This window comes from Salvelinus sp. IW2-2015, unplaced genomic scaffold, assembly GCF_002910315.2.
Source record: "Salvelinus sp. IW2-2015 unplaced genomic scaffold, ASM291031v2 Un_scaffold793, whole genome shotgun sequence".
Classification (NCBI taxonomy): domain Eukaryota; kingdom Metazoa; phylum Chordata; class Actinopteri; order Salmoniformes; family Salmonidae; genus Salvelinus; species Salvelinus sp. IW2-2015.
The window spans coordinates 350102-378037 of NW_019942616.1; the positions used below are offsets into that span (position 1 = coordinate 350102).

At 42.4% G+C, this 27936-nt stretch overlaps 2 protein-coding genes across 2 annotated transcripts in view; one reads left to right on the forward strand and one right to left on the reverse strand.

Moving 5' to 3' along the window:
• The window catches only part of naaladl1 (N-acetylated alpha-linked acidic dipeptidase like 1), an 18337-nt gene extending 9281 nt beyond the window's left edge, over positions 1 to 9056 (reverse strand). The window contains 6 exon segments of the mRNA XM_070438345.1: positions 2012 to 2131; positions 4389 to 4510; positions 7967 to 8029; positions 8032 to 8092; positions 8094 to 8139; positions 8558 to 9056. Of these exon segments, the coding sequence (XP_070294446.1) occupies positions 2012 to 2131; positions 4389 to 4510; positions 7967 to 8029; positions 8032 to 8092; positions 8094 to 8139; positions 8558 to 8754 (609 nt within the window). The 5' untranslated portion in view covers positions 8755 to 9056.
• Positions 9057 to 9686: 630 nt separating this feature from the next.
• erap1b (endoplasmic reticulum aminopeptidase 1b) lies at positions 9687 to 27935 on the forward strand. Its single transcript, XM_024136167.2, is given in 22 exon segments — positions 9687 to 9932; positions 10343 to 10735; positions 11113 to 11283; positions 11905 to 12043; positions 13810 to 13944; positions 14346 to 14466; positions 14654 to 14808; positions 18497 to 18610; positions 18841 to 18972; positions 19274 to 19405; positions 19496 to 19579; positions 20599 to 20673; positions 20676 to 20720; positions 20722 to 20770; positions 21037 to 21117; positions 21220 to 21403; positions 24570 to 24726; positions 24925 to 25109; positions 25229 to 25390; positions 26207 to 26347; positions 26616 to 26697; positions 26973 to 27935. Coding segments are annotated over 21 exon segments (2886 nt in total). The 5' UTR covers positions 9687 to 9932; positions 10343 to 10379; the 3' UTR covers positions 27159 to 27935.
• The last annotated feature ends 1 nt before the right edge of the window (position 27936 follows it).

The following is a 27936-nucleotide window of genomic DNA, read 5'->3' on the forward strand; positions in this document are numbered from 1 at the left end:
GGGAGATTCTACAATGTGTTTATTTTGGGTGCAAAAACATTCACCTGATGTTCGTTCCCAGAACACATTTTGTCTGTTTTTTTTAATGGTTAATACAAACATTCCATAATCATCACCACGACTGGGCAGTTTTTGTTTTTAAGAACATTTGCCACGACCAAATACATTTTCTGGACCCTTCACAGAACCAATTTTATTTTGGTGGCCAGGGTACCATTTTGGACACATGCCTTGTTCACATACTTTGAAAATCTTCCTTCTTTTACACTCGTATATGTACGAGTACCTTCAGAAAGTATTCGCATCCCTTGACTTTTTCCACATTTTGTTGTGTTACAAAGTGAAATTAAAATGGATTAAATTGTCATTTTTTCTGTCAACGATTCTAAACAAAATACTCTGTAAGTGCAAAGTGGAAGAGAAAATTCTAACATTTGTAAAAATATATATATATAAAAAAACCATAATATACAATATCTTGATTAAATAATTATTCAAACCCCTGAGTCATACATGTTAGAATCACCTTTGGCAGCGATTACAGCTGTGTCTTTCTGGGTAATCTCTAAAAGTGTTCCACACCGTGATTGTATAATATTTGTACATTATTCTTTTCAAAATTCTTCAAGCTTGCCATAGGTTTTCAAGACGATTTAAGTCAAAATTTAACTAGGCTACTTAGGGACATTCAATGTCATCTTGGTAAGCAACTCCAGTGTAGTATTTGGCCTTTGTTTCGGCGGTTATTGTCCTCGAAGGTGAATTTGTCCTCCAGTGTCTGTTGGAAAGCAAGGCTGCACGCAACTATGTTTCCCTTACGGATTTTGGCCTGTGTGCTAGCTCTACTTGATTATTTTTAGCCATAAAAATCGCTCTAGTCCTTGCGATGACAAGGCATACCCATAACATGGATGCAGCCACCTACCATGCTGGAAAATTGAAGAGTTGTACTCAGTGAAGATGTTGGATTTTGCCCCAAAACATAATCTGCTTTGTATTCAGGACAAAAAGTTAATTTCTTTGGCACATTTTTGGGAGTTTTACTTTAGGGCCTTGTTGCAAACAGGATGTATGTTTTGGAATATTTGTATTCCATCCAAGCTTTCTTCTTTTCACTCTGTCAATTCGGTTATTATTGTGGAGTAACTACAATGTTGTTGATCCATCCTCAGTTTTCTCCATTCACAGCCATTAAACTCTGTAATTGTTTTAAAGTCACCATTGGCCTCATGGTGAAATCCCTGAGCAGTTTCCTTCCTCTCCGGCAACTGAGTTAGGAAGGATGCCTGTATCTTTGTTGTGACTGGGGGTATTGATACACCCTCCAAAGTGTAGTTAATAACTTCACCGTGCTCAAAGGAATATTCAATGTCTGCTTTTTACCAATAGGTGCCCTTCTTTGCGAGGCATTGGAAAAACCTCCCTGGTCTTTGTGGTTGAATCTGTGTTTGAAATTCACTGCTCGACTGAGGGACCAGTATGTTTGGGGTACAGAATAATGTTAAACACACTGAGTGAATCCATATAACTTATTATGTGACTTATTAAGCAATTTTTACTCCTGAACTTTAGGCTTGCCATAACGAAGGGGTTGAATACATATTGACTCAAGACATTTCAGCTTTTCATTTTTAATTAATTTGTAACAAATAAAATGTATATATATTTCCATTTTGACATGATGGGGTATTGTGTGTAGGCCAGTGACAGAACATCTCAATGTAATCCATTTTAAAGTCAGGCTGTAACACAACAAAACGTGGAAAAAGCCAAAGGGTGTGTATACTTACTGAAGGCATTGTATGTGAACCATTTCTTACAGGATTTTTGTCATTTTTTTAATGTTTCAAATTACAGTAGGCTACAAGTGATGTAAAGTACCATAGTTACAATAGAAGTCTGAATATTTACCCTATGAGTGAATATTTACCCTAGGAGTCTGAATATTTGCATGGAATTCTGACCAACCAAATGTCATCCCAAAAACAAAAAAATCATGTAATGGATTCACCTTCCCTGCTCTCCCCTCTCCTCCATATCTGGTGATAGCGATGGTCCCTGTCAGGTCCAAGGTCTGGTTGAGTAGGAAGTAGTCACTGGGCTTCCCTTGATTGGCGTAGACCAGTCTCCCCTGAACACACACACACACTCGCAATCATTGAACCACAATCTACCTCAATCTAAAACTAAGACCGATATCAAACGACTGTAGGAGATATCAAACTGATATCTGAGTGATCAGTAGATTGTAGTAGATATCAGTCTGGTATCAGTAGACAATACCAGGAGATAGCCACCACAAGCGTAACATATTATTTATTATTTTTCTATATCATCGTTACAGTTTTATCACTTTGGATTTCACAAGTACGTGTATGTGGTGAAAGTTCTAAACTCTGAGTACAAATACTCCAAACTGGTACGACTTGTAACGGTCTAACGTTCWAAACTTTTCATTGTGCATTCATTTTGTTTGTAGACATTTTTCACCACACAACCATTGGTCCAAAATAGAAGTTACTGTGAAATATAATAACAACTAGTTCATTCAATAGCAAAAGACTTGAGATACAGGTTTTCAAAATTGCCCTTTGAATGTACAGTACAGTAGATTACAGGATATTACATTGTTTTCACATTAGGCAACATACTTGCACCTCCTATTAAAATTGACTGAACATCAATTTTTTGTTCAGATATAATTACAACATAGATGTACTGTAATCAAATGAAATAAATTAAATTAAATGAAAGAAACATAATGTTTAGCAGGCACTAGTTGCCCATCAAGCCTTGAGTAAATAGCACCAAAGCGATTGAAACGATTATGCACATAAACACTAGATTGCCGACGCTATATAATGGCCGTTGAGACGCTTTGAAGCCACCGTTCGGCCATATTGGCACTCCCCAGAAGGAGCCGTCCTCCATTGGAATTAATGGAATTCTACAGTATTTCAATTGAATGTTTCAAGGACAAAATTACATGTATTTAAGTATTTTTGTTGTTGTAGTGGGGACAGTAACATTGGTACTCTAAACAAACAAAAAAACTTTGAGGAAAATGTAGCTCATATAATATCATCTTAAAAGTACGCAGTAAGATGTCTGTAATAGAATAAAAGTGTCGAATACGAATGTAGACGTTAATAAATTAATTTCTATAGTTTTTAAACAGCGCCTCCTGTTAGTCATCCAGAGTTTATACACTTAATTGGATTGAATAAAAAAATTAAGCATTGTAGTGGTCCTGTACAGTGGCTCATTTCATAAGAGTATGGCACTAGCAACACCAGAGTCGTGGGTTCAATTCCCACTGGGATCACATACCAAAATGTGTGGATTGTCGTCACTTTGGATCAAAGCATCTGCTATGTAGATGGCGTTTATTACAGTACAGTGTTGGACAATGTAATTTCACTAGAGTAGTGGGAACCCCTCAAACTCTGTTGTAGACAAACCAGTTTACATGTCAAATCTATAGGTTCACCAAACGTTTAACTGATCATCGGTTAGGAGCAGCCGGATTATGTAATAGGAAAATATATTTTAACAAAAAATAAGAGAAGCATATCAAAAAGTAATGTGAGCTTTGCGAAAGGAAATTACTTTATATGAACATGTATTGCAATGTGAAACATGTATTTCTAGATGAAACATTGATTAAGTTTGGTGAAAAAGTGACTGTATGATTTTGTGTTGTACTTAGTCGAGTGAAAGTGTGCTTAGAGTTTTGAAACAACTGCCTTTTTAATCCTCTATTTAGAGTTTTGACTAAGAGATGTGGCAATTTACCCACAACGCAATAGAGAAATTCTAATGTTATCTGATGAGACACATCATAAAACATCTTCCCTTTTGACCTTGAGCGGATTATCTAAAATCTTAATAAGATTTTAACAACAACCTCAAAGGTCGTGCCTTGACGATGCAGTGGGTGGCACAGAGAGGTGACATTTATGACATGAACTAAATAAAACGGGTTAACCAATAACCTCGGGAACAAAGAGAGATCATGAAAGACACCTTTTCTTTCCATCTGTCCTGTCCGTCCGTCCACATATTGTCTATACACAGACACGGTATCATTCTAAATAACTAGCTTACGGTGAGTTGTTCGACCCAGAACAGGTCATTGAACTGATAAACTGTGGAGAAGATAACATAAAGAACATAACCATCCTTGGATCTTGGATGTGGTTAAGAAATTGACATTTTGGGTGTCCTGCAGGGGGCGTCTGCTGCACAGGCCCAGGATCCTCCTGGTCTCCCTGTCTGTGTGTTGGTGGGTAAAGACCTACCTTTTGGTGTCCTGCAGGGGGTGTCGGTTGAACCACCTCAGGATCCTCCTGGTCTGCCTGTCTGTGTGTTGGTGGGTAAAGACCTACCTTTGGGTGTCCGGCGGGAGCGTAGGCTGCATAGGGCTGAACCACCTCAGGATCCTCCTGGTCTGAACTATATGCCTTCTCCTTCTCTCTGGCAGTGTACAGGACAGAATCAGACGGGCTCACTGCAACACACACAGTAGTAGGAAAATATTGATTTTGAGGAAAAATCATATCCATAGAAATAATAACAACCAAAGACATTTGACAAGGAGTATAAAACATAATACACAGAGTAACATGGACTACTTCAGCTCCTAATGCCACACAACACCTAGCCTGGTTTACCTCCTAATGCCACACAACACCTAGCCTGGTTTACCTCTAAATGCCATACAACACCTAGCTTGGTTTACGCCTAATGCCACACAAACACCAAGCTGGTTTACCTCTAATGCCACAACAACAACCTAGCTGTCGGTTTACCTCCTAATGCCACACAACACCAAGCTTCGGTTTACTCCTCAATGCCACACAACACAATAGCTGGTTACCTCTTAAATGCCACACAACACCTAAGCTTGGTTTACCTCCTTAATTCTCGCCACACCAACACCAAGCTTGGGTTACCTCCTAATGCACACACACCAAGCTTGGTTTACCTCCCTAATGCCACACACAAGCCAAGCTTGGTTTACCTCCACATGCCACCCACTTGTAAGTCTAATACACACAGCACAAGCCTTGGTTTTACCTCTAATGCCACACAACACCAAGCTTGGTTTACCTCCTAATGCCACACACACCAAGCTTGTTGTTTAACTCCTAATGCCAACAACACAACCAAGCTTGGTTTGACCCTAACCCTAATGGTGCCACACAACCAACAAGCCTTGGCTTTACCTCGCCCTAAGTGGCCAACCCACCAACACCAAGCTTGGATTTACCTCCTAATGGCACACAACACCGCTTGGTTTACCGACCTAGAATTGCCACACAACACCTAGGCATGATTTTACCCACTTTTATGCCACCACACACCAAGCTTGGTTTTTACCTCCTAATTGCACCACAAACCCAAGCTTGGTTTAACCCCTAAATGCACACAGCACCACAAGCTGTGGTTTTACCTCTAATGCCACACAACCATAGCTTGGTTTACCTCCTAAAATGCAGCCACACAACACCAAGCTGGTTTTACCTCTTTAATGCCACACACACCAACACCAATCGGGTTGATTCGTCATCCAAAGGTGTTTACCTCCTACATGCCACACACGGCCAAGCATGGTTAACCTCCTAATGCACACAACACCAGCTTGGTTACTGCTCCTAAATGCACACAACACCAAGCTGTGGCGTTTAACCTGCCTAATGCCACACAACACCAATGTTCTGTTGTACTGTAGGTTTACTCCTAATGCACACACCACACCACAGTTCTGGTTTAACGCCTCTAATGCACAACACAACACCAAAGCTTGTTATTTACTACCTAATGCCACACAACACCAAGCTTGGTTTACACCCGTCCTAGATGCCACCCGCCCACTAAAACACCAAGCTTGGTTTTACCTCCCTATGCCACACAACACATAGCTTGGTTTACCTCTCTAATGCAACACAACACTAGCTTGGTTTACCTCCTTAATGCCACACAACACCAAGCTTGGTTACCTCCGTAATGCCACACACACCAAGCTTTGGTTTACCTCCTAATGCCAACAAACACCTAGCCTTGGTTTTACCTCCTAATGCCAACAACACCTAGCTTGGTTTACCGCCTAATGCCACACAACAACACCAAGCTTGGTTTACCTCCTAATGCCACACAACACCTAGCTTGTTTACCTTCCTTAATGCCACACAACACCCAAGCTTGGTTTACCTCCTAATGCCACACAACACATAGCTTGGTTTACCTCCTAATGCCACACAACACCTACTTGGTTTACCTCCTAATGCCACACACAACCAAGCTTGGTTTACCTCCTAATGCCACACAACACCAAGCTTGGTTTACCTCCTAATGCCACACAACCCAAGCTTGGTTACCTCTAAGCCAACACACCAAGCTTGGTTTACCTCCTAATGCCACACAACACCAAGCTTGGTTTACCTCCTAATGCCACACAACACCAAGCTTGGTTTACCTCCTAATGCCACACAACACCAAGCTTGGTTTACTCCTAATTGCCCACCAACACAGCTGGTTTCCTCCTAATGCCACACAACCACCAAGCTTGGTTTACCTCCTAATGCCACACAACACCAAGCTTGGTTTACCTCCTAATGCCACACAACACCAAGCTTGGTTTACCTCCTAATGCCACACAACACAAGCTTGGTTACCCTAATGCACACAACACCAAGCTTGGTTTACCTCCTAATGGCCACACAACACCAAGCTTGGTTTACCCCTAATGCCACACAACACAAGCTGGTTTACCTCCTAATGCCACACAAACACTAGCTTGGTTTACCTCCTAATGCCACACAACACCAAGCTTGGTTTACCTCCTAATGCCACACAACACCAAGCTTGGTTTACTCCTAATGCCACACAACGCCAAGCTTGGTTTACTCTCCTAATGCCACACAACACCAAGCTTGGTTTACCTCCTAATGCCACACAACACCAAGCTTGGTTTACCTCCTAAGTGCCACACAACACCAAGCTTGGTTTACCTCCTAATGCCCACACAACACCAAGCTTGGTTTACCTCCTAATGCCACACAACACCAAGCTTGGTTTACCTCCTAATGCCACACAACACATAGCTGGTTTACCTCCTAATGCACACAACAACTAGCTTGGTTTACCTCCTAATGCCACACAACACCAAGCTTGGTTTTACCTCCTAATGCACAACAACACCAAGCTTGGTTTACCTCCTAATGCCACACAACACCAAGCTTGGTTTACCTCCTAATGCCACACAACGCCAAGCTTGGTTGTACCTCCTAATGCCACACAACACCAAGCTTGGTTTACCTCCTAATGCCCAACAAACACAAGCTTGGTTTACTCCTAATGTCACACAACACCAAGCTTGGTTTACCTCTAATGCCACACCAACACCAAGCTTTGGTTTACCTCCTAATGCCACACAACACCAAGCTTGGTTTACCTCCTAATGCCCACACAACCACAAGCTTGGTTTACCTCCTAATGCCACACAACACCTAGCTTGGTTTACCGTCCTAAGCACACAACACCAAGCTTGTTTACCTCCTAATGCCACACAACAACCAAGCTTGGTTTACCTCCTAATGCCACACAGCACCAAGCTTGGTTTACCTCCTAATGCCCACACAGCACCAAGCTTGGTTACCTCCTAATGCCACACAGCACCAAGCTTGGTTTACCTCCTAATGCCACACAAACACTAGCTTGGTTTACCTCCTAATGCCACACAACACCTAGCTTGGTTTACCTCCTAATGCACACAACACCAAGGCTTGGTTTACCTCCTAATGCCACACAACACCAAGCAGAAAAGAACAACTACTACTAGTACTAGTAAGTATAACATGTGGACTTTTACATGGGTTCCTGGCTGAATCTAAAAGCAGTGCACTATATGATATGGGCCAGGGACCAGGGTTAGAGTTAGGACGCACCCTAAGCCATGACTCACCCACGGTGACCTTGTTGGGGGTGTTGGGTCTGGGAAGGACAAGGTAGACCTTGTACTCCTCCTCCAGGCCTGGTCCAGACCTGTGTCTGGGTCCTGCCACCTTTTTAACATGTACTGAACCGTCTTCTTCGTCCCCTGGCGAGGTCGCCATGTGGGGCACTTTAGTCAGCTCCCTGGAGAGACACATGGGGAGCGAGGGAACGATCATGAGAGAGATGCTCGCTTGAGGACGTGTGTGTGTGGTGTGTGTGTGTGTTGTGTGTGTGGTGTGTGAGTGTGAGTGTGGTGTGCGTGGCGGCCGATGCAAGTACTGTTGAGAATCAATACTTCCTGAACCAAAACCAGATTGCGTGCGTATCGTGCCGTGCCATGCATGCGGAGAATATAATGACCTGTGCATGCGTGCACGTCAGTGCCCGTGCGTGCGTGCGTGCGTGTAATCTAGCCCATATTGTTCCTGACCTGCTTCAACAGATTAAAAAAGATGTGGAAGATTAGAGATTAAAAAAAGGAAACCTAAAGACACTGGTAAAGTATCCAGCAGCGTGTGATCTGATTGAGCAATTGATTGATTGATATCCAGCATCTGACCTGAGGTTCTCCTGTATCGCAATGTTGTCCACCTCTGCGATAAACTTCTGGATGAGAGCCTCGTCTACATCCTGGGTCACGTCCATTACCCAGTCAGGGGTGGTGGAGCCCCTCTGGATGCCGAAGTGCCCCAACAGGATGCCTGCAGTAAGCACCAGAGCTGCTCCGAGACTACCCAGCAGCACCTTCTTCAGCATGGTCCTCCTGGTCCTCTTCCTGGAGATCTACTCTGGAACAGTAGAACCAGGTCTCTAACACTCTAGAACCAGGTCTCTAACACTCTAGAACCAAGTCTCTGAGTAATGGTTGACATACACAAGTTTCACCTGAACACAGAAACACAGATGAAGTCTATTTCAGAGTTCCAGAGGGTGAAGGAAAAAGGAAACCGCACACTGCTCTTGATAGTATCACTGATCTTTAATAAGCTTTACGTATCGGCCTCAGAGTTCCAGAGGGTGAAAGACAATGGCGTGTGCAAATAGGATGTCCAGCAGGATCTGTGGTTTACTGTCTGCATAATGAGCCCTTAAAAGCCCTCCCCAATTCCCACTGTAAAGTTTAATGATTACTTTTTTTCAGAGGTGATGGACTTTGAAACACACACACACACACTTGTTCACTGTTGCACATTGTCCAACCTCTGGAGAAGCTTCCCCAAAAAGTGGATGAGTGGTTTGATTGTAAATCATGATTAATTTACCAGGCAGTTAGCACAAACCAGTGTTGTGACTTCCTTTCTCTCCCTGTACTTTTCTTTACATTTACATTTAAGTCATTTAGCAGACGCTCTTATCCAGAGCGACTTACAAATTGGAAAGTTCATACATATTCATCCTCGTCCCCCCGTGGGGAATGAACCCACAACCCTGGCGTTGCAAGCGCCATGCTCTACCAACTGAGCCACACGGGACCTCTTTCTCAGTTCAATGTCAATGTAGTCATTGCAGAGCATCCATTTCACTGGCAATATCATTTTGGATTCTGGAAATATTGTGCTCAGGTCAGGTGGTGCTGTTGGACTGGTAGGCTATGCATGGCACTTGTAAAACACTGAAACACTAGACTTTTATTAACTAACACGGCTATCTGGTMCCCCCTAGTGGCCAATAGTATGCACTACGGGTCAAAACCAAAACAGAGCTTGGTTTATTTGACTTCCTGTATTGAAATGAGCCGTTTGCAAATAATGGTTTGTTGTGGATCCAATCATTATCTCACCTATTTCAAGGCTTCTCTTAACATGGTCGGTGTTTTAAGTGATGGGGCATTCATAGTATGAGTCGGGCTGTTATTCAGATTGTCCCAGAATGCAAATCTGTACAGGTCCTTTTTATTTTCACTTTCACAATCAAGTCGGACAGATAACCTGACAGTAAGTACAGTAATGTCTTATAATGTATCTATCTACAAGTTGACTGTTCGCTGTTTAAATTGTTTAAATGTACGTTTCGCTGGAGCCTAGCTAGCCTAATATTGTGGATGAATAGGCTAATGCAAGGTTTTGTTTAATGAATAGCACAGGTTTTGAATCTTGAGCTGAAATCGAAAGTAACCGTAACTTTTACATTTGCAATGTCATGTCCACGCGTTTCTGTTGAATGTGTTGTACAGCTTTCAAATGTGCATTATTGGGCTATTCACTTCAATAGAAATGTTACAGATTGATTGATACATTATTTACTGTGATACAATGATTCATACTGTAACAATGCTCCACCTCCACCATGCTCCACCATTCGGGTTTGCTACAATGTAACCTGACTTAATTTCTTCCATCTGTAGGAAACTACTGACTTCCTGCTTTTTCTCAGGCGTGAGGATGACGACGTTAACTGTCACCATCTTGGTGCTCCTGCATATATCCTTTGCCCCATCTTTGGCGGCACAGCTTCCAGGAGTCCATGATACCACTGACAAGTCTTCCTTACCTCTACCTCCCGTCGCCACTAATGACCAACCTTTCCCCTGGATCCACATGAGACTTCCTGAAACTGTCTCTCCAATCCACTATGACCTCCTCGTCCACCCTAACCTGACCAGCCTAGACTTCACCGGAGCTGTGCAGATTCAACTCCAGGTCTTCGAGGACACCTCTACCATCATCCTACACAGCAAGGAACTCCAGATAGCTAAAGCTGAGCTCTTGGCACCGGAAGGTCCAGGGTCACTGCCAGTGTATGATCGGGTCCCTTCTTTTTCTACCTAGTGTTGTCATCAGGGTTGGAGTCAATGACATTTAAATTCCAGTCAATTCAGGACGTACGCAGAAATTCAAATGATCTTTAATGCTTTTCAAGGAGGACATTTTGGAATTGAAATTGGAATATGGTTGACTTTCTGAATTGACTGGAATTCAAATGGACTTGAACCCAACACTGGTTGTCATGTGTATTTCTATTGATTCTGATGTCTTTATCTGTGTTGATGGTAAATGGATGAATTGTTGATGTGGATGTGATTGTCGGTGCTTCTATGTAGCTACAACACCAAGATAACATTCCTAGTAACATTTGTTGCGTGGCAATAAAGTTTTCTTATTCTGATTCTTCAAGGCCTCTGCGGGTGTTGGAGTACCCAGCCTTCCATCAGCTAGCTCTGATGTCTGATGTGCTGCTGGTCAGAGGTGGGATGTACACGGTTCGTCTGGAGTTCTCTGCCAACCTGTCTGACAGTTTCCACGGTTTCTACAAGAGCTCCTATCGCACAACCAAGGGAGAGGTCAGGTAAGAATACGAACCATCAGGATTGGCCCTGGGCAGTATAGGTGGTCACCTAGAGCACTGAAAACGCATGTCAATCATTCTACAGTGCATTTCCAAAACAATATGCAGTGAAAGTGACCGACCACTTATAGTGATCAAATCGTCCTGTATTTGGATACGATCACGAGGAAGCAGTGATGTAGTCAAGTCACTAAACCTAGAGTCCCGAGTCCTTATTGTTCGAGTCCAAGTTCGAGTCACGAATCGAGTCACGAGTCCCTTGGTAGTGCCAAAAGTAGTTGTCCAACCATTTTTTAAGTTACATTTCATTCCAGCGTTGCACATTGGTAAGGCTACATAGATAATACTGCTGTCTAACATTTGCTGCTGTAGCTCGTATGTTGAATTATGCAAAATATAGAGATTTTCTGACAACAGTCACAACTGGTCGAGTCACGGGTCGGGAAAATCGTGACTTGAGTCCGAGTCAAGTCTGAGTCCTTGAATCGAGTACTACAACACTGCTAAACGGTGTGCCACTATAATGAATTCCTCAATCATAAGCTTTACATTCATTTTCCCTAGACCTACTGTATATCTTATATCTTAACGACACTTTTATTTTCTCCTCTGTTCTGTTAGGTTTATGGCGTCCACTCAGTTTGAAGCGACCAGTGCCCGAGCAGCCTTCCCCTGTTTCGATGAGCCGGCGTTCAAAGCCAACTTCACCATCCAGATACGGCGTGAGTCACGCCACATCGCCCTCTCCAACATGCCCAAGGTACCCTGGGAAACACACCACGGGCTGCATCTCAATAGTCTCAAGTGTCTTTCTCTCCTGGTCTCCACAGTTCCTTCACTTGATATTTAACAGATCTATTAACATGTGATATATAACAGATCTATTAACAGGTGATATATAACAGATCTATTAACAGGTGATATATATATATATAACAGATAATTTAACAGGTGATATATACTATATGATAGAACAATCTAATTTAACAGGGTGAATAAATATAACAGATCTATTAAGCAAGGTGATATATATATATATAATAGACAGATCATTAACAGTGTGATATATAACAGATTATATTAAAGGTTGATATTATATGATATAGTTAAGAGGTGAGTATATATATATATATATATAAGATCTATTAAGCAGGATAACTAACCCGATCTATTACAGGTGATATATTATTTATATAGTAACAGATCTATTTAACAGTTCGTGGACTAGTATCTATATATATATAACAGATAATTAACAGGTGATATATATATATATATACAATATAATGATAACAGATCTATTAACAGGTATTGATATATATAACAGATATATTAACAGGTGATAATCATACTATATATATATAACAGATCTATTACAGTGATATATAACAGATCTATTAAACAGGTGATATATAACAGATCTTTAACAGGTGATATATATATTATATAATAACAGATCTATTAACAGGTGATATATATATATATAAACAGATCTATAACAGTGTGATATATAAACAATCTATTAAACAGTGATATATTAAGAATTAACATATGGATACAGATCTATTTAACAGTGTGATATTATAACAATTCATTAGACAGGATTTATTAAAGGTGATATATAACAGAATCTATTAACAGTGATATATAAACAGATCTATAACAGGTATATATACAGATTATTTAACAGGGGGCATATTATATAACAGATCTATAACAGGTGACTTATATAACAGATCTATTAACAGGTGTATATTATATAACAGATCTATTAACACAGGGTGATATTATATATGATAGAACAGATCTATTACAATCGTGATAATATAAACAATCTATTAACAGGTGATATATTATATATAACAGAGTCTATATACACGCTGATATAATAACAGATCTATTAACAGGTGAGTATCGCTGATTAAGGTGATATATATATATACAGATCTATTAAACCAGGTGAATATATAACAGATCTTTAACAAGGTGAATATAACTCAACAAGATCTATGAACCAGTGATAATTAAATATTACTAAACAGAGTCTATTCACTCTAGGGCATAATAGTATAACAAGTCTATTAACAGTTGATATTATATATAAGTAGCAGATCGTATTCACAGGTGGATAGTATATTCACTATAAGTAGACAAAGTTTATAACAGCGTGGATTCATACTGAAACAAGATCTATCTTAACAGAGCGTGAATATATATTAGTATACATAAAAAGAGTATCTTAACAGGTTGAATATACACAGATTCTAATTAACAAGAGTGATATTATTACATATAGTATAACAGATCTAGTTAACAGGATGATATGATAACAGATATATTAACGGGTGATAAACGGGGCAGATGAACGCCAAATAAATTCTATCCATTTAAACGTTTTCACCGTGTCGCTTTCACCTGTCAAGCCCCTTTATGAGCATCTCAAAGTACCTGTTTCTCCACACCGTCTGAATGCCAGGGAGAGGCAGGTGTCATAATGAACATATCCTCCACCTCTTCCCTCCACAGGTAAAGACAGTAGAGTTACCAGGTGGCGTGCTGGAGGACCACTTTGACACCAGCGTTAGGATGAGCACCTACCTGGTGGCCTTCATTGTCTCTGACTTCCAGTCTGTCAGCAAGACCACCAGTCACGGAGTCAAGGTGAGCAGGAAGTCCTCTCAGGAAGACCTCTCAGGAAGTCCTCTCAGGAAGTCCTCTCAGGAAGTCCTCTCATTGGTCAGAATGAAAGGTTAACTTATGATGCCCAACCTGCAAATAGAAATGAGGTGCATGGAATAACTTTCACGTGGAAAAGGGAGTTGTGTCCTGTCTTGTTGATCAGGTTCTATCTGAAACCTTGTGCTTCTTCTCTGTTTCACTGACTACGACTCTACCCTGTCTTGTTGATCAGGTTCTATCTGAAACCTTGTGCTTCTTCTCTGTTTCACTGACTACGACTCGTTTATACGTACACGTCATTATAGCTCCCTAGTCCCTGCTATGTGGAAGTGCACGACAACATATTTCTATGATTGACCTCTTCTTCGGTATTGTCCTATCAGATCTCAGTGTATGCTGTACCAGACAAGATCGACCAGACAGACTTTGCCCTGAATGCTGCAGTCAGATTGTTGGACTTCTACGATGACTACTTTGACATCCCATATCCTCTACCCAAACAGGGTGAGTAGAACACACCGACACTACGCACCACACATAGACTTACTGCGGTGCGTTTGGTAGCAGGAGGTGGCACTAGCTGACAGTTTATACTAATGTATGTCTATGTTTAATAATGGTTAATACACATTTTGGTAAGTAGACTTTTAAATAAATCATTTCCTGATGTATTCCTGTGTGTTCCTCCCAGACCTGGCAGCTATCCCAGACTTCCAGTCGGGTGCGATGGAGAACTGGGGTCTGACCACATACCGAGAGGCTGGGCTGCTCTTTGACCCCAACAAGAGCTCCGCCTCTGACAAGCTAGGCATCACCATGGTGATCGCACATGAGCTGGCACACCAGGTAAGTGGGACTAACCTCTGTTGGTTCATCAATCAGATGCTTTGTCAGAATATACCTTCAGAAAGTATTCCACATTTTCTTGTGTTACAACCTGAATTCAAAACTGACTAAATATATATTTATTTTCTGGCCCATCCACACACAATACCCCAAAAATGACAAAGTGACAACAACTTTTTAGAAATGTTTGGACATTTATTGAAAATTAAATTAGGGCTGGGCGATATGGCCACATCACAGTATTAGTTTTAATGTATGACGGGTATTTGACAGTATTTTATGTTTTTGAATAATAAAAGTCCTAAATGTGCTTCCTCAGTAAGTTGTGAGTGATCCCAGGGTGGCAACACATACACTCTTAAGTGATTTCAATGGGCCTCTTTCCATTTCCATTGTTTTATACTGTTCAATTCAACTTCAACCCCCCCCCCKAAAAAAGTGCATTTTCATTCATTTCCTGCACTCATTTGAGATCATTTCCACGCTGCCACATAGGGCTGTACGATGTGGGCAAATGTTGCAATTGCGATTTGACTTGCGATTTAGATCAAAACACTTGGGTGAACTGTTGGGATCATGGAAAAATAATAGTTATTCTAATTCTATAGTTAGAAGATAATAGTGGGCACTTTGAATACAGTGTTGTTTGACATGACAACAAATGAAAATGCCAGGGAGGAGTTATTGTGACAGGATAGGAACCAAAGTGTTGGTCAGTGTTTCCTAGGGGACCCTATAATCTTTGGCTACATTAACCCACTAGAGTCGATTGACGCACAGGTGTGTCAATCTAAGTTACATAACAAAAACATTCCATCAAAATCAGTCAGCTTAAGCTAGAGATATCTTTTGCATTGGATGCATCTCAATCCATCACATCCACCGGCGTCGCACTTCTGCATCTGCGGTTGAAAGGGGGCGGAGAGCTAGAGTCGGTGTTTGTCAGACCATGAGACGTCCCATCTGCGTGTGAAAGGTGGACAGCTAGAGTGGTGTTTGTCAGACATGAGACGTCCCATCTGATCGGTGAAAGGTGGAGAGCTAGAGTGGTGTTTGTCAGACCATAGAACGTCCCATCCTGCGGTGAAAGGTGGAGAGCTAGATCGGTTTTCAGACCATGAGACGTCCCATCTGCGGTTGAAAGGTGGAGAGCTAGGAGTGGTGTTTGTCAGGACCAGTGAGAACGTCCCATCTCGGTGAAAGGTGGGAGAGCTAGAGTGGTGTTTGTCAGACCATGAGACGTCCCATCTGCGGTGAAAGGTGGGAGAGCTAGAGTGGTGTTTGTCAGACCATGAGACGTCCCATCTGCGGTGAAAGGTGGGAGAGCTAGAGCGGTGTTTGTCAGACCATGAGACATTCCGAAAATTGGTCTTCACATGTAAACTTCTGTAGCGTCTGAATGGTTTGAGCTACAAACTATTATGACAACTTTATGGAAAGGGGAGACTCGATGGTGTTCTTCGTTTTGCTCTATGACCCCTTGTCTGAAGTTAACTGGTACCGTTTTTTTTTTTTTAATGAATGGAGGTATGAAGGGATTTTTGTGCCTACCCCAAAAAAGGGGTTAAAATAATATATATATATATATATATATATCTACACAGTACCTGTCACGCCCTGACCTTAGAGATCCTTTTTATGTCTCTATTTTGGTTGGTCAGGGCGTGAGTTGGGGTGGGCATTCTATGTTATTGTGTTCTATGTTTTCTTTTCTGTGTGTTTGGCCGGGTGTGGTTCTCAATCAGAGTCAGCTGTCTATCGTTGTCTCTGATTGAGAACCATACTTAGGTAGCCTTTTCCCACCTGTGTTTTGTGGGTAGTTGTTTTCTGTCTTTGTGTCTGTACCAGACAGGACTGTTTTGTTTTGTTTCATTCTCTTTGTTATTTTGTTTAGTGTTCTGTTTTTAATAAATTAACATGAACACTTATGTTCACTTATGATTCCTCATCTTCAGACGACAATCGTTACAGTACCAGTGAAAGTTTGGACAAACTTACTCATTCCAGGGTTTTTCTTTATTTTTACTATGTTCTACATCGTAGAATAATAGTGAAGACATCAAAACTATGAATGAACACATATGAAATCATGTAGTAACCAAAAAAGTGTTAAATCAAAATCTATTTTATATTTGAGATTCTTCAAAGTAGCCACCCTTTGCCTTGATGACAGCTTTGCACACTCTTGGCATTCTCTTAACCAGCTTCATGAGGTAGTCACCTGGAATGCATTTCAATTAACAGGTGTGCCTTGTTAAAAGTTCATTTGTGGAATGTATTATATTAATGCGTTTGAGACAATCAGTTGTGTTGTGACAAGGTAGGGGTGGTATACAGAAGATAGCCCTATTTGGTAAAAGACCAAGTCCATGCAACTTATTATGTGATTTGTTAAGCACATTTTTACTCCTGAACTTTAGGCTTGCCATAACAAAGGGGTTGAATACTTATTGACTCAAAACATTTCAGCTTTTCATTTTTTATTAATTTGTTAACATTTAGAAAAAATACTTGAACATTATGGGGAATTGTGTGTAGGCCAGTGACCAAAAAATCTAAGTGAAACCCGTAAATTCAGGCTGTAACACCAATTTTTGTTGTTGTTGAAAAAGTCAAGGGGTGTGCATACTTTCTGAAGGCATGTGGTATATTCCCTGTTATAAACTGGGTGTTTCGAGTCTTATAACATCAGACCGTATACCACGGGTACGACAAAACATTTATTTTTACTGCTCTAATTACGTTGGTAACCAGTTTATAATAGCAATAAGGCACCTCGGGGGTTTGTGGAATATGGCCAATATACCACACCCCCTTGTGCCTTATTGCTTAATTATTAGCTTGTTTCTGTGCTCTAATGTAAAGTGTTACCAGTGTTCTAGTAGTTTTAGGTAATGCATTACATTTATTGTGAGATTTCTTTGTTTCTTACCTAGTAGTTCAGTAACCTAGTGACTATCTTGTCCTAACCCTGTCACTTCTCCTGTTGGTCTAGTGGTTCAGTAACCTAGTGACTATCTTGTCCTAACCCTGTCTCTACTCCTGTTGGTCTAGTGGTTCAGTAACCTAGTGACTATCTTGTCCTAACCCGTCTTTCTCCTGTTGTTCTAGTGGTGGTAACTTATGGACTATCTTGTCCTAACCCTGTCTCTCTCCTGTTGTCTAGTGGTTCAGTAACCTAGTGACTATCTTGTCCTAACCCTGTTCCTCTCCTGTTGTCTAGTGGTTCAGTAACCTAGTGACTATCTTGTCCTAACCCTGTCTCTTCTCCTGTTGGTCTAGTGGTTCGTAACTAGTGACTATCTTGTCCTAACCCTGTCTCTACTCCTGTTGGTCTAGTGGTTCAGTAACCTAGTGACTATCTTGTCCTAACCCTGTCTCTCTCCTGTTGGTCTAGTGGTTCAGTAACCTAGTGACTATCTTGTCCTAACCCTGTCTCTTTCCTGTTGTCTAGTGGTTCAGTACCTAGTGACTATCTTGTCCTAACCCTGTCTCTTCTCCTGTTGTTCTAGTGGTTCAGTAACCTAGTGACTATCTGTCCTAACCCTGTCTCTTCTCCTGTTGGTCTAGTGGTTGGTAACCTAGTGAGTATCTTGTCTAACCCTGTCTCTTCTCCTGTTGTTTCTAGTGGTTGGTAACCTAGTGACTATCTTGTCCTAACCCTGTCTGCTTTCTCCTGTTGGTCTAGTGGTTCGGTAACCTAGTGACCATGCAGTGGTGGAATGACCTGTGGCTCAATGAGGGCTTTGCAAAGTTCATGGAGTTTGTGTCAGTTAACATCACCAACCCTGAGCTGCAAGTGGTAAGCCTCTGTTTGGTTTCTAATATTCATTTTCTGTATTTTTTTTGTTGATTTAGTATGAAATGAAAGAGTATAGTAGAGAGTTTGTATAGAAACGTACCTGAACAAATACTGAGCTAGTTGATAGGCAGGCTGCTGGATGTATGTGTAGGGAAATCAGGGTTGTTGTGATATCACTAACTGACAAATGACTTCTATCTCTTCCTTCCTCCCTTTCCCTCCCCCCTCAGAATGACTTCTTCCTAGGGAAGTGTTTTGAGGCGATGGAGGTGGATTCATTAAGCTCCTCCCACCCCGTTTCCAGCCAGGTGGACACTCCTACTCAGATCCAGGAGATGTTTGACGATGTCTCCTATGATAAGGTCAGACTCCCATCCAATCAATCAATCAATCAACCAAGGTCTGACTCCTGTCCAGTCTATTCACTTCATGCTGACTATCTGTCAGACCTAGTTTCAAATACTTCACTGCAATGGAACCAATAGAAGAGCCCCAAAAGTGCAAACCCCCTTCACCTGAATCTCAAGGCAGGCTAAAACAAACACTCAAAGTACTAGAAAGATTTCAAATAGTATTTGAACACAGGTTTGCTACCTCTTCTGAAAGTACTCCATTCTAGTCAGTGAGGGGATTTCTGTGACATCATGTGTTATTGTTTTCCAGGGAGCGTGTATTTTGAACATGCTGAGAGACTTCCTGACCCCAGAGGCATTTAAGATTGGTATTGTCCGCTACCTCAGACGTTACAGCTATCAGAACACTGTCAACAGCCATCTGTGGGAGAGCCTCACTAACGTGAGTGTGTATACAGCTAGCTGAGCTTCACACCCTTTTCACACTACTGAGTCGAACCCAACCAAGCCAATAATGTGTGTGTCTTAACAGATCTGCCAGTCAGATGATCTGGATGAGGGCAGACTGAAAGACGAGGGGTTCTGTTCTCAGGAAAAGGCCCAGTCTGGAGCTCCTGTAAGTCATAACACACCAGCAAACCCATCCTACACACTGTCACAGTCAACCCACTGTAACAGTCAACCCACTGTAACAGTCAACCCACGTCACAGTCAACACACTGTAACAGTCAACACACTGTAACAGTCAACACACTGTAACAGGTCAGCACACTGCACCAGTCCAAACACACTTACACATCAACACACTGTACAGTGAACACACTGTAACAGATCAACACACTGTAACAGTCACACACACTGTCAACAGTCGCAAACACACTGTAACAGTCAACACACTGTAACAGTCAACCCCACGTCACGAGTGAACACACTGCACAGTGAACACACTTGTAACAGTCAACACACCTGTAACAGTCAACCACGCTAACAGTCAACACACTGCCTAAACAGTCAACCCACTGTCACATTGAAAACACACTGTACAGTGAACACACTGCTAACAGTCAACACACTGTAACAGTCAACCCACTGTCCCAGTGAACCACCACTGCACAGTGGAAACACACTGTCACAGTCAACCCACTGTCACAGTCAAACCCACTGTAACATGTCAAAACACACCTTAACAGTCAACACACTGCCCATAGTAAACCACACTATGTCACCGTGAACCACACTGTAACAGACACACTAACAGTCCAACACCACTGTAACTGTCAACACCACTGTAACAGTCAATGTCTTGTGGTGTTCATTGTTCCTTGTGGGCTAATGTATTCCTGTCCTGCTGCTGTGTTCTTTCCTGCTTGCTATAGAAGTGGTACTCAGCGTGACTTGTGTCTGTGCCCGTGTGTGTTTGTTTGAGGTAGAAGTGGTACTCAGGTGACTGTGTCTGTGCGTGTGTGTTTGTGATGTAGAAGTGGTAACCTCAGGGACTGTGTCTGTGCTGTGTGTCTTGGTGATGTAGAAGTGGTACTTCAGGGTGACTGTGTCTGTGCTGTGCTGTGTTTTGATGTAGAAGTGGTATCTCACGCGTGACTGTGTCTGCTGCGTGATGCTGTGTTTGTGATGTAGAAGTGGTACTCAGGCGATTCAGGCTGGATGTGAGGCGCCATCAATGGACCACGTTGGACGCTGCAGGAGGGGGTTGTCCCCTCGTGTCCACTGTAGAGGTCAGGGGTCGTCAGGTCAGACTTCCAGCAGGAGAGATACCTCAAGACTGACGCATCCCTCACAGCACACACGGGTAAGATTAATTCCCACTCCTTCCGTATTCCAGGTTTTATTGAACAGATGGTCAGTGAGAGAGAATGCTGTCACGAGTGCGCAGTAGAAGAGATTTGAACCCTGTTTTTGACTGTGCAGCTGGACTAGATATCAGGAAAACATCATGGTTTCATTTCCTTTGTAGAAGATGGTTAGTTCAGGCTGGTGGGTAGTTCAGGTTTGTGAATAACCAAACCCTCATTCACTGAAACCTCCTCGACCCCCCCCCCCCCCCCCCCCATGCAGCCTTCCTGTGGCAGGTTCCTCTGACCTACATCACCAGCAGCTCCAGCACAGTGCATCGCTTCCTGCTCAAGACCAAGACAGGTAGGCGTCTCTGTCTGTGGTTTGTGTCCTAACAGTTCTAGCATTAGTCTCTTCTGGTAACAGTATAGTTACAGTATACTAACTAACTACCTCCCCCTCTAGACGTGCTGTACCTACCAGAGGAGGTGGGGTGGGTCAAGTTTAACGTGGATATGAGTGGTTACTACATGGTCCATTACGAGGGGGAAGGCTGGAGTTCTCTGACCTCCCTACTGCTGACCAATCACAGGGCTCTGAGCTCCAACGACCGCGCTTCCCTCATCAACAATGCCTTCCAATTGGTCAGGTCAGTCTGTCATGACAGTGTATAATATTGTAAAATGTATTATTTCAATGTCGTTTTTTATGTATACTGATCACGATTTTACTAAATTACAGTTCATATAAGGAAATCAGTCAATTTAAATAAATTCATTAGGCCCTGATCTATAGATTTCACATGACTGGGCAGGGACGCAGCCATGGGTGGTCCTGGGAGGGCATATGCCCACCCACTTGGGAGCCACCCCAGCCAATCAGAATTCGTTTTCCCCCATAAACGGGCTTCATTACAGACAGAAATACTCCTCAGTTTCATCAGCTGTCCGGGTGGCTGGTCTCAGACGATCCCGCAGGTGAAGAAGKCGGATGTGGAAGTCCTTGGCTGGCGTGGTTACACGTGGTCTGCGGTTGTGAGGCCGGTTGGACGTACTGCCAAATTCTCTAAAAAAACATTATTGTAGAGAAATTAACATTCAATTAGCTGGCAACAGCTCTGGTGGACATTCATGCAGTCAGCATGCCAATTGCACACTCATCTGTGGCATTGTGTTGTGTGACAAAATTGCACATTTTAGTGGCCTTTTATTGTCCCCAGCACAAGGTGCACCTATGTAATGATCATGCTGTTAAATCAGCTTCTTGATATGCCACATCTGTCAGGCGGATGGATTATCATGGTAAATGAGAAATGCTCACTAACAGGGATGTAACAAACAAACAAACAAATGTTGGCACTAAATCTGAGCGAAATAAGCTTTTGGAACATTTCTGGGATCTTTTATTTCAGCTCATGAAACATGGGACCAACACTTTACATGTTGTGTTTATATTTTTGTTCAGTGTATTTTTGTATGTCAAATGGTTGTGTTTAAAACAGTTTTTTAACAAACTTTTCCAAATGTTAAATGTCTTCGGATTGGTTAGATTAGTAATGGCCTGATACTCAGCGCTCTATTTTCCCTATAATCACTTTTCCCTGTAATCAATCCAAATACTATCAAAAATCAAATGAAACACTACATGAAAGCCCTGGCATTCAGTTTGAGCAGACTGTTGCATAGCGAGAGCCAGCTCCTCATCGCTGGTTGATGCATGGACCGATTCGATGTCCAGCGTGAACAGTCTAAGGCAAGAAACAGCACATGCATTTTTTTCTACTTTTTCAAATCATCGTCGCAGGCATAATGATGTATCCTAGCCCATAGACMTATATGTTTTGATAAGGTTTGTATCACAACTAAAGTGGCCAAATAACTCTAAGCATACCCTTTAGGCATAGGACCCCTAGAACAGGGTTAGAGAGCACATAGCCTACAGATTCGGAACAGGGTTGGAGAGCACATAGCCTACAGATTCGGAACAGGGTTGGAGAGCACATAGCCTACAGATTCGGAACAGGGTTGGAGAGCACATAGCCTACAGATTCGCAACAGGGTTGGAGAGCACATAGCCTACAGATTCTGAACAGGGTTGGAGAGCACATAGCCTACAGATTCGGAACAGGGTTGGAGAGCACATAGGCTACAGATTCGGAACAGGGTTGGAGAGCACATAGCCTACAGAGTCGAGTGAAACGTGTTCTTATAAGCCCAGTCATTGTGCAAAAACAATTGTTTTGACGTGACACTATTTAAAAGAGGATCCCAACTTTCTAATACTGCTATATTTATTGTTAAATTCTTAACATGAAGCATATTTAATCTGCTTTACAACCTGTGTAGTTTACCTGGCATATTCAAAACGTAACCGCGGGTAACCTCGTTCACTATTGGAGTGCATGCTATGGATGCCGTGTTTTATTTGTGGGCCGTTCTAAATCACATATATTATTAGGCTATATGTAAAGACCTGATTCAATTGTGAACAGTCTGATGGGTGAGAATATTATCAAGGACAACAATTGTGAATGAGAGACTGATGGAGTGTGTGCAGCCTGAGCATATGCCTTTCATGAGACTTTTTTTCAAATTAGAGTTGCATCATGCAGCCTTATATTATAAATCAGAACAACAGCCTAAGGTTTGTATCACAACTAAAGTTACATTATAACTGTAAGCATATAGGAGGACCTGTTTCAACATGATCACTTTAACCGCTCAACACAGAATAGCCAAATGGGTGCACTGCCTCGGTAATCATTTTGGGGAAAATATCCTTTCTATTTTATTCAGCTTTGTTCAATTGTATTGTTCTTACTATAAAATAATGGTAATTATAAGCAAATGTTGTCTGCTAAATGAACTAGTGTAGCCCACAGCCATATGGCATAGCCAGATCAGGACCTAACATAAGGACAAATCAGTATGTATTCTGTTCTTTTGAAACATTTTAAATAATGGATTTATTGTGATGGTGTAGGCTATATTGAATGAGTTTATTAGACTTTTTAAAATGTATTGTAGATTTTCCAAAGAACCGCATCAGTGTCTTGTAGGCTAGCCTAACGATGCATAACAGTTTGCATGACAGTTACAGGTTGACAATTTCATGACCGCCACAGCCCTAGTGGTATGTGTTCAAAATGTTTTTAAATGAGTTAGGTTAGACTTTGTACGCATTCACAATGTCTTCAGATGAAGTGGGTTGGTAAGGTAGGACTGGACTCAGCCCTGGACCTGTATCTGTCCCTAACCCCATGTCCCCTTTCTCCTTTGTAGTGTTGGTAAGGTAGGACTGGACACAGCCCTGTCCCAGTATCTGTCCCTAACCATGTCCCCTTTCTCCTTTGTAGTGTGGTAAGGTAGGACTGGACCAAGCCTGTCCCAGTATCTTGTCCCTAACCCCATGTCCCCTTTCTCCTTTGTAGTGTGGGTAAGGTAGGACTGGACTCAGACCTGTCCAGTATCTGTCCCTAACCCCATGTCCCTTTCTCCTTTGTAGTGTGGGTAAGGTAGGACTGGACACACGCCCTGTCCAGTATCTGTCCTAACCCTGTCTTTCTTCTCTTGTAGTTGTGGGTAAGGTAGGACTGGACACAGCCTGTCCCAGTATCTGTCCCTAACCCCATGTCCCCTTTCTCCTTTGTAGTGTTGGTAAGGTAGGACTGGACTCAGCCCTGGACCTGTCCCAATATCTGTCCCTAACCCCATGTCCCCTTTCTCTTTTGTAGTGTTGGTAAGGTAGGACTGGACACAGCCCTGGACCTGTCCCAGTATCTGTCCCTAACCCCATGTCCCCTTTCTCTTTTGTAGTGTTGGTAAGGTAGGACTGGACACAGCCTTGGACCTGTCTTTGTATCTGTCCAAGGAGACAGACATCATGCCTGTCACCCAGGGTCTGGGGGAGCTGGTCCCTCTCTACAAACTGATGGAGAAGAGAAACATGGAGGGTCTGGAGAACCAGATGAAGGTAAGAGAGTCTGGTTCCTCTTGAGGTTTCTTTCTTCCAGAGTTTTTGACAGAGCTTTTGTCACTGTGCTTCTTCTTGCTCTTTGGGGTCTAGGCCGGGTTTCTGTATAAGCACTGTGTGACAACTGTTGATGTAAAAAGGGCTTTATCAATACATTTGATTGAAGGATTGAATAGAGATATAATATCTGTTTGTCAGGGCTACATCGTGGAGCTGTTCCGGGGTTTGATAGACCGTCAGACGTGGAGTGACGAGGGGTCTGTTTCCCAGAGGGTTCTAAGGAGCTACCTGCTGCTGTTCGGCTCTGTCAGGAACCATCCCCCCTGTGTCGCTACCGCCACACACCTCTTCAACAAGTGGAGGGCCTCCGACGGCAACATGAGGTCAGAGGTCAAACCATTCAATTCAATGATTTTAAAAAACAAAATTGTCCTAAAGGTAGAGAAAAGAAGGAGAGCATGCTAGAGTATTGGGACAACCCCCTCTCTCTCTTCTTCCTCAGTCTCCCCAGTGATGTCAGCTTGGCGGTGTTTGCCATTGGTGCTCGGGACCCCGAGGGGTGGGATTTCCTCTTTGAGAAGTACCGCGATTCGCAGCACACATCTGTCAAGAGCCGCATCAAGTCTGCCCTGTCCATCAGCCCTCTGCAACACAAGCTAAAGCGGTGGGTTAACATGAAGAACGTCTTAGGACTATCTCTCCTGCTTACAGTACTCAGAACTATCTCTCCTGCTTACAGTACTCAGAACTATCTCTCCTGCTTACAGTACTCAGATATCTTCCTGCTTCAAGTACTTCTGACTTATCTCTCTGCTTACAGTAACTCAGAACTATCTCTCCTGCTTACAGTACTCAGAACTATCTCTCCTGCTTACAGTACTCAGAACTATCTCTCCTGCTTACAGTACTCAGAAGTTGCTGCTCTGCTTTCTTGCTGCTCTGTATTGCATTAAAACCTCTAAAAGTCTAAACCTTTGGGGTGGGGTCATACCATTGATCATTTAGCTATTGGATTTAGAATTGTAGGATCCCTGTAGGTATTTTAAAAATCTAGAATTTGGGCTTTACTACTATAGCCCATAGAAACACATTCAATAACATTCATAAATGGAAAAACTGACCGTCCAAAATTATAAACATAAGGACTAACGTTTTCAATTGTCTGCTCTAAATCTATATCACATATTTAACCCCTTTTATGTTGGCTCAAAACTACCTTCATACTTCCCATTAATGTTTTAAACTGGTACCGGGTGACCTTCAGACGTGTCCCGTGGGGTTTGTGGGCGTCGTAGAGCAAAACGGAGAACGCCATCGTGTTCGTGAGAGTCTCACCGTTACGTGGCGCTACGTTTTCATTAGAAGACCGTTTTGCCGGATGTCTCCTGGTCTGACAAACAGCACTTTAGCTCTGCCACATTCCATAGCAGATGCGGTGGTTTGACCTCTCCCTCACACCCCCTGTGTCTCTCCCCCCCAGGTTAATGGAGCAGAGTCTCGCGGGCGAGGTGATGAAGACTCAGGACCTTCCTCATGTGGTCATCTCTGTCAGCAGGAACCCCAAAGGGTACAAGCTGGCCTGGGACTTCCTCAGACACAACTGGCACACACTGGTGAAGAAGTGAGTCTGATGATCTTACGCCGTGGTTATAGTAGAAACTATCTTGTAGCAAGGAATCACCAAGATCTCCCCTCATGGTGTATCTTCAGAACAGCATGCAAAGCGGAACGTTGGCTGTTAGCCTGTCCAGCATGGTGTCAAAGCTAGCTAGCAAAACCCTCCCTCTGATTGATTATTATTTGGTTGCGTTGCTGATAATTTTCATAAAGTTGGAATTTTCTCTTTAAGGTGTCTGTTTACCTAACCCCCATGACCTTTTGACCTGTAGGTTTGACCTGGGGTCCCACTCTATCTCAGGCATGGTGACCGGTGTGACCAACCAGTACTCCACCAGGGAGATGCTGGACGAGGTAAGAGTCTGTCTACTCTGACGTTTGATAATACCACTACTATTACCTTATGTTTGATAATACCACTACTATTACCTTACGTTATGTAGCTATATAGTATTGCCAGCTGTAATAACTGAGCAATCTTTTTTGCAGGTGCATGGTAGCAGTTGGTATTTCCCTCAGCTGTAATAACTACCCCACTGTCTGTGTGTTCATAGGCTCACACTCAGCTGTATATAGTAGATATGTTTAAGATCTATTGTAAGCAGTCTCCCCATGTCTCCTCTCCCCAGGTTCGCGGGTTCTTTGACTCTCTGTCTGAGGAGACAGGTTCTGGTCTGAGGTGTATCCAGCAGACATATGAGAGCATTGAGGACAACATCCGCTGGATGGACCAGCACCTGCCCCAGCTAAAGGCCTGGCTGGACAGACAGGCCCAGGGAGCCAGGACAGAGACACGGGGCCACGAGGATCTATAGGCCTTCTATGCAGTACAGGGAGGGGTCTAGAGCAGGGTTCCCCAACTGGCGGCCCGCAGCTGGTTTTATTTGGCCCCCCAAGTTTTCTGAGAAAATAATTGTAAAAATATATTTTTTTATTGTTGGACATAAAAGACTAAAAACACCAGGAAATCAACCAAGTGATTTTAATTTAAGAAATCTCTTCCAAAGTATAATAGAGAGACGCGTGATCGTATACAAAATGTAAGCAAGGTTTGAAATGATTGTTTTAGTCAAACATATCTTTTTGGGCATCTTGCGGTCAACAAATGATTTGTAATTATGTTCCGGCCCCCCCTGCTCAAGAGAAAAATCGTCCCGCGGCTGAATCTAGTCGAGGATCCCTGGTCTAGAGCGCAGAATGAGCATGGCCGTGTTTGAGAGCATCAAAACCGGGATGTATTGTGTGTAAATTGTGACTGACTGATGTAGAAATAATATTGACTAGTTATTTATGATGCAAGATGATTTGTAGATTAGTCAGTCTCACCTCACCTTTAAAGAATAATATTTCCTCAGTGCATTGAGCAGTGTTGGTAACACTGGATATCACATTTTTGTCTGAGATGAAGGTCGGCCCAAGGCTAAGACCCTAAACATTTTTTTTTTATTTTTTTTCATCTTAGGTAAATTTATAAGAATTGACTCGGTTAATCAGTTATCCTCACCTCAACCTTAAACAGATGTGACTTTTTTTGTGTGATGAATTTATTATGCAATACTGTCAGCATAAATATTTGTGAGCCTTTACTTTTTT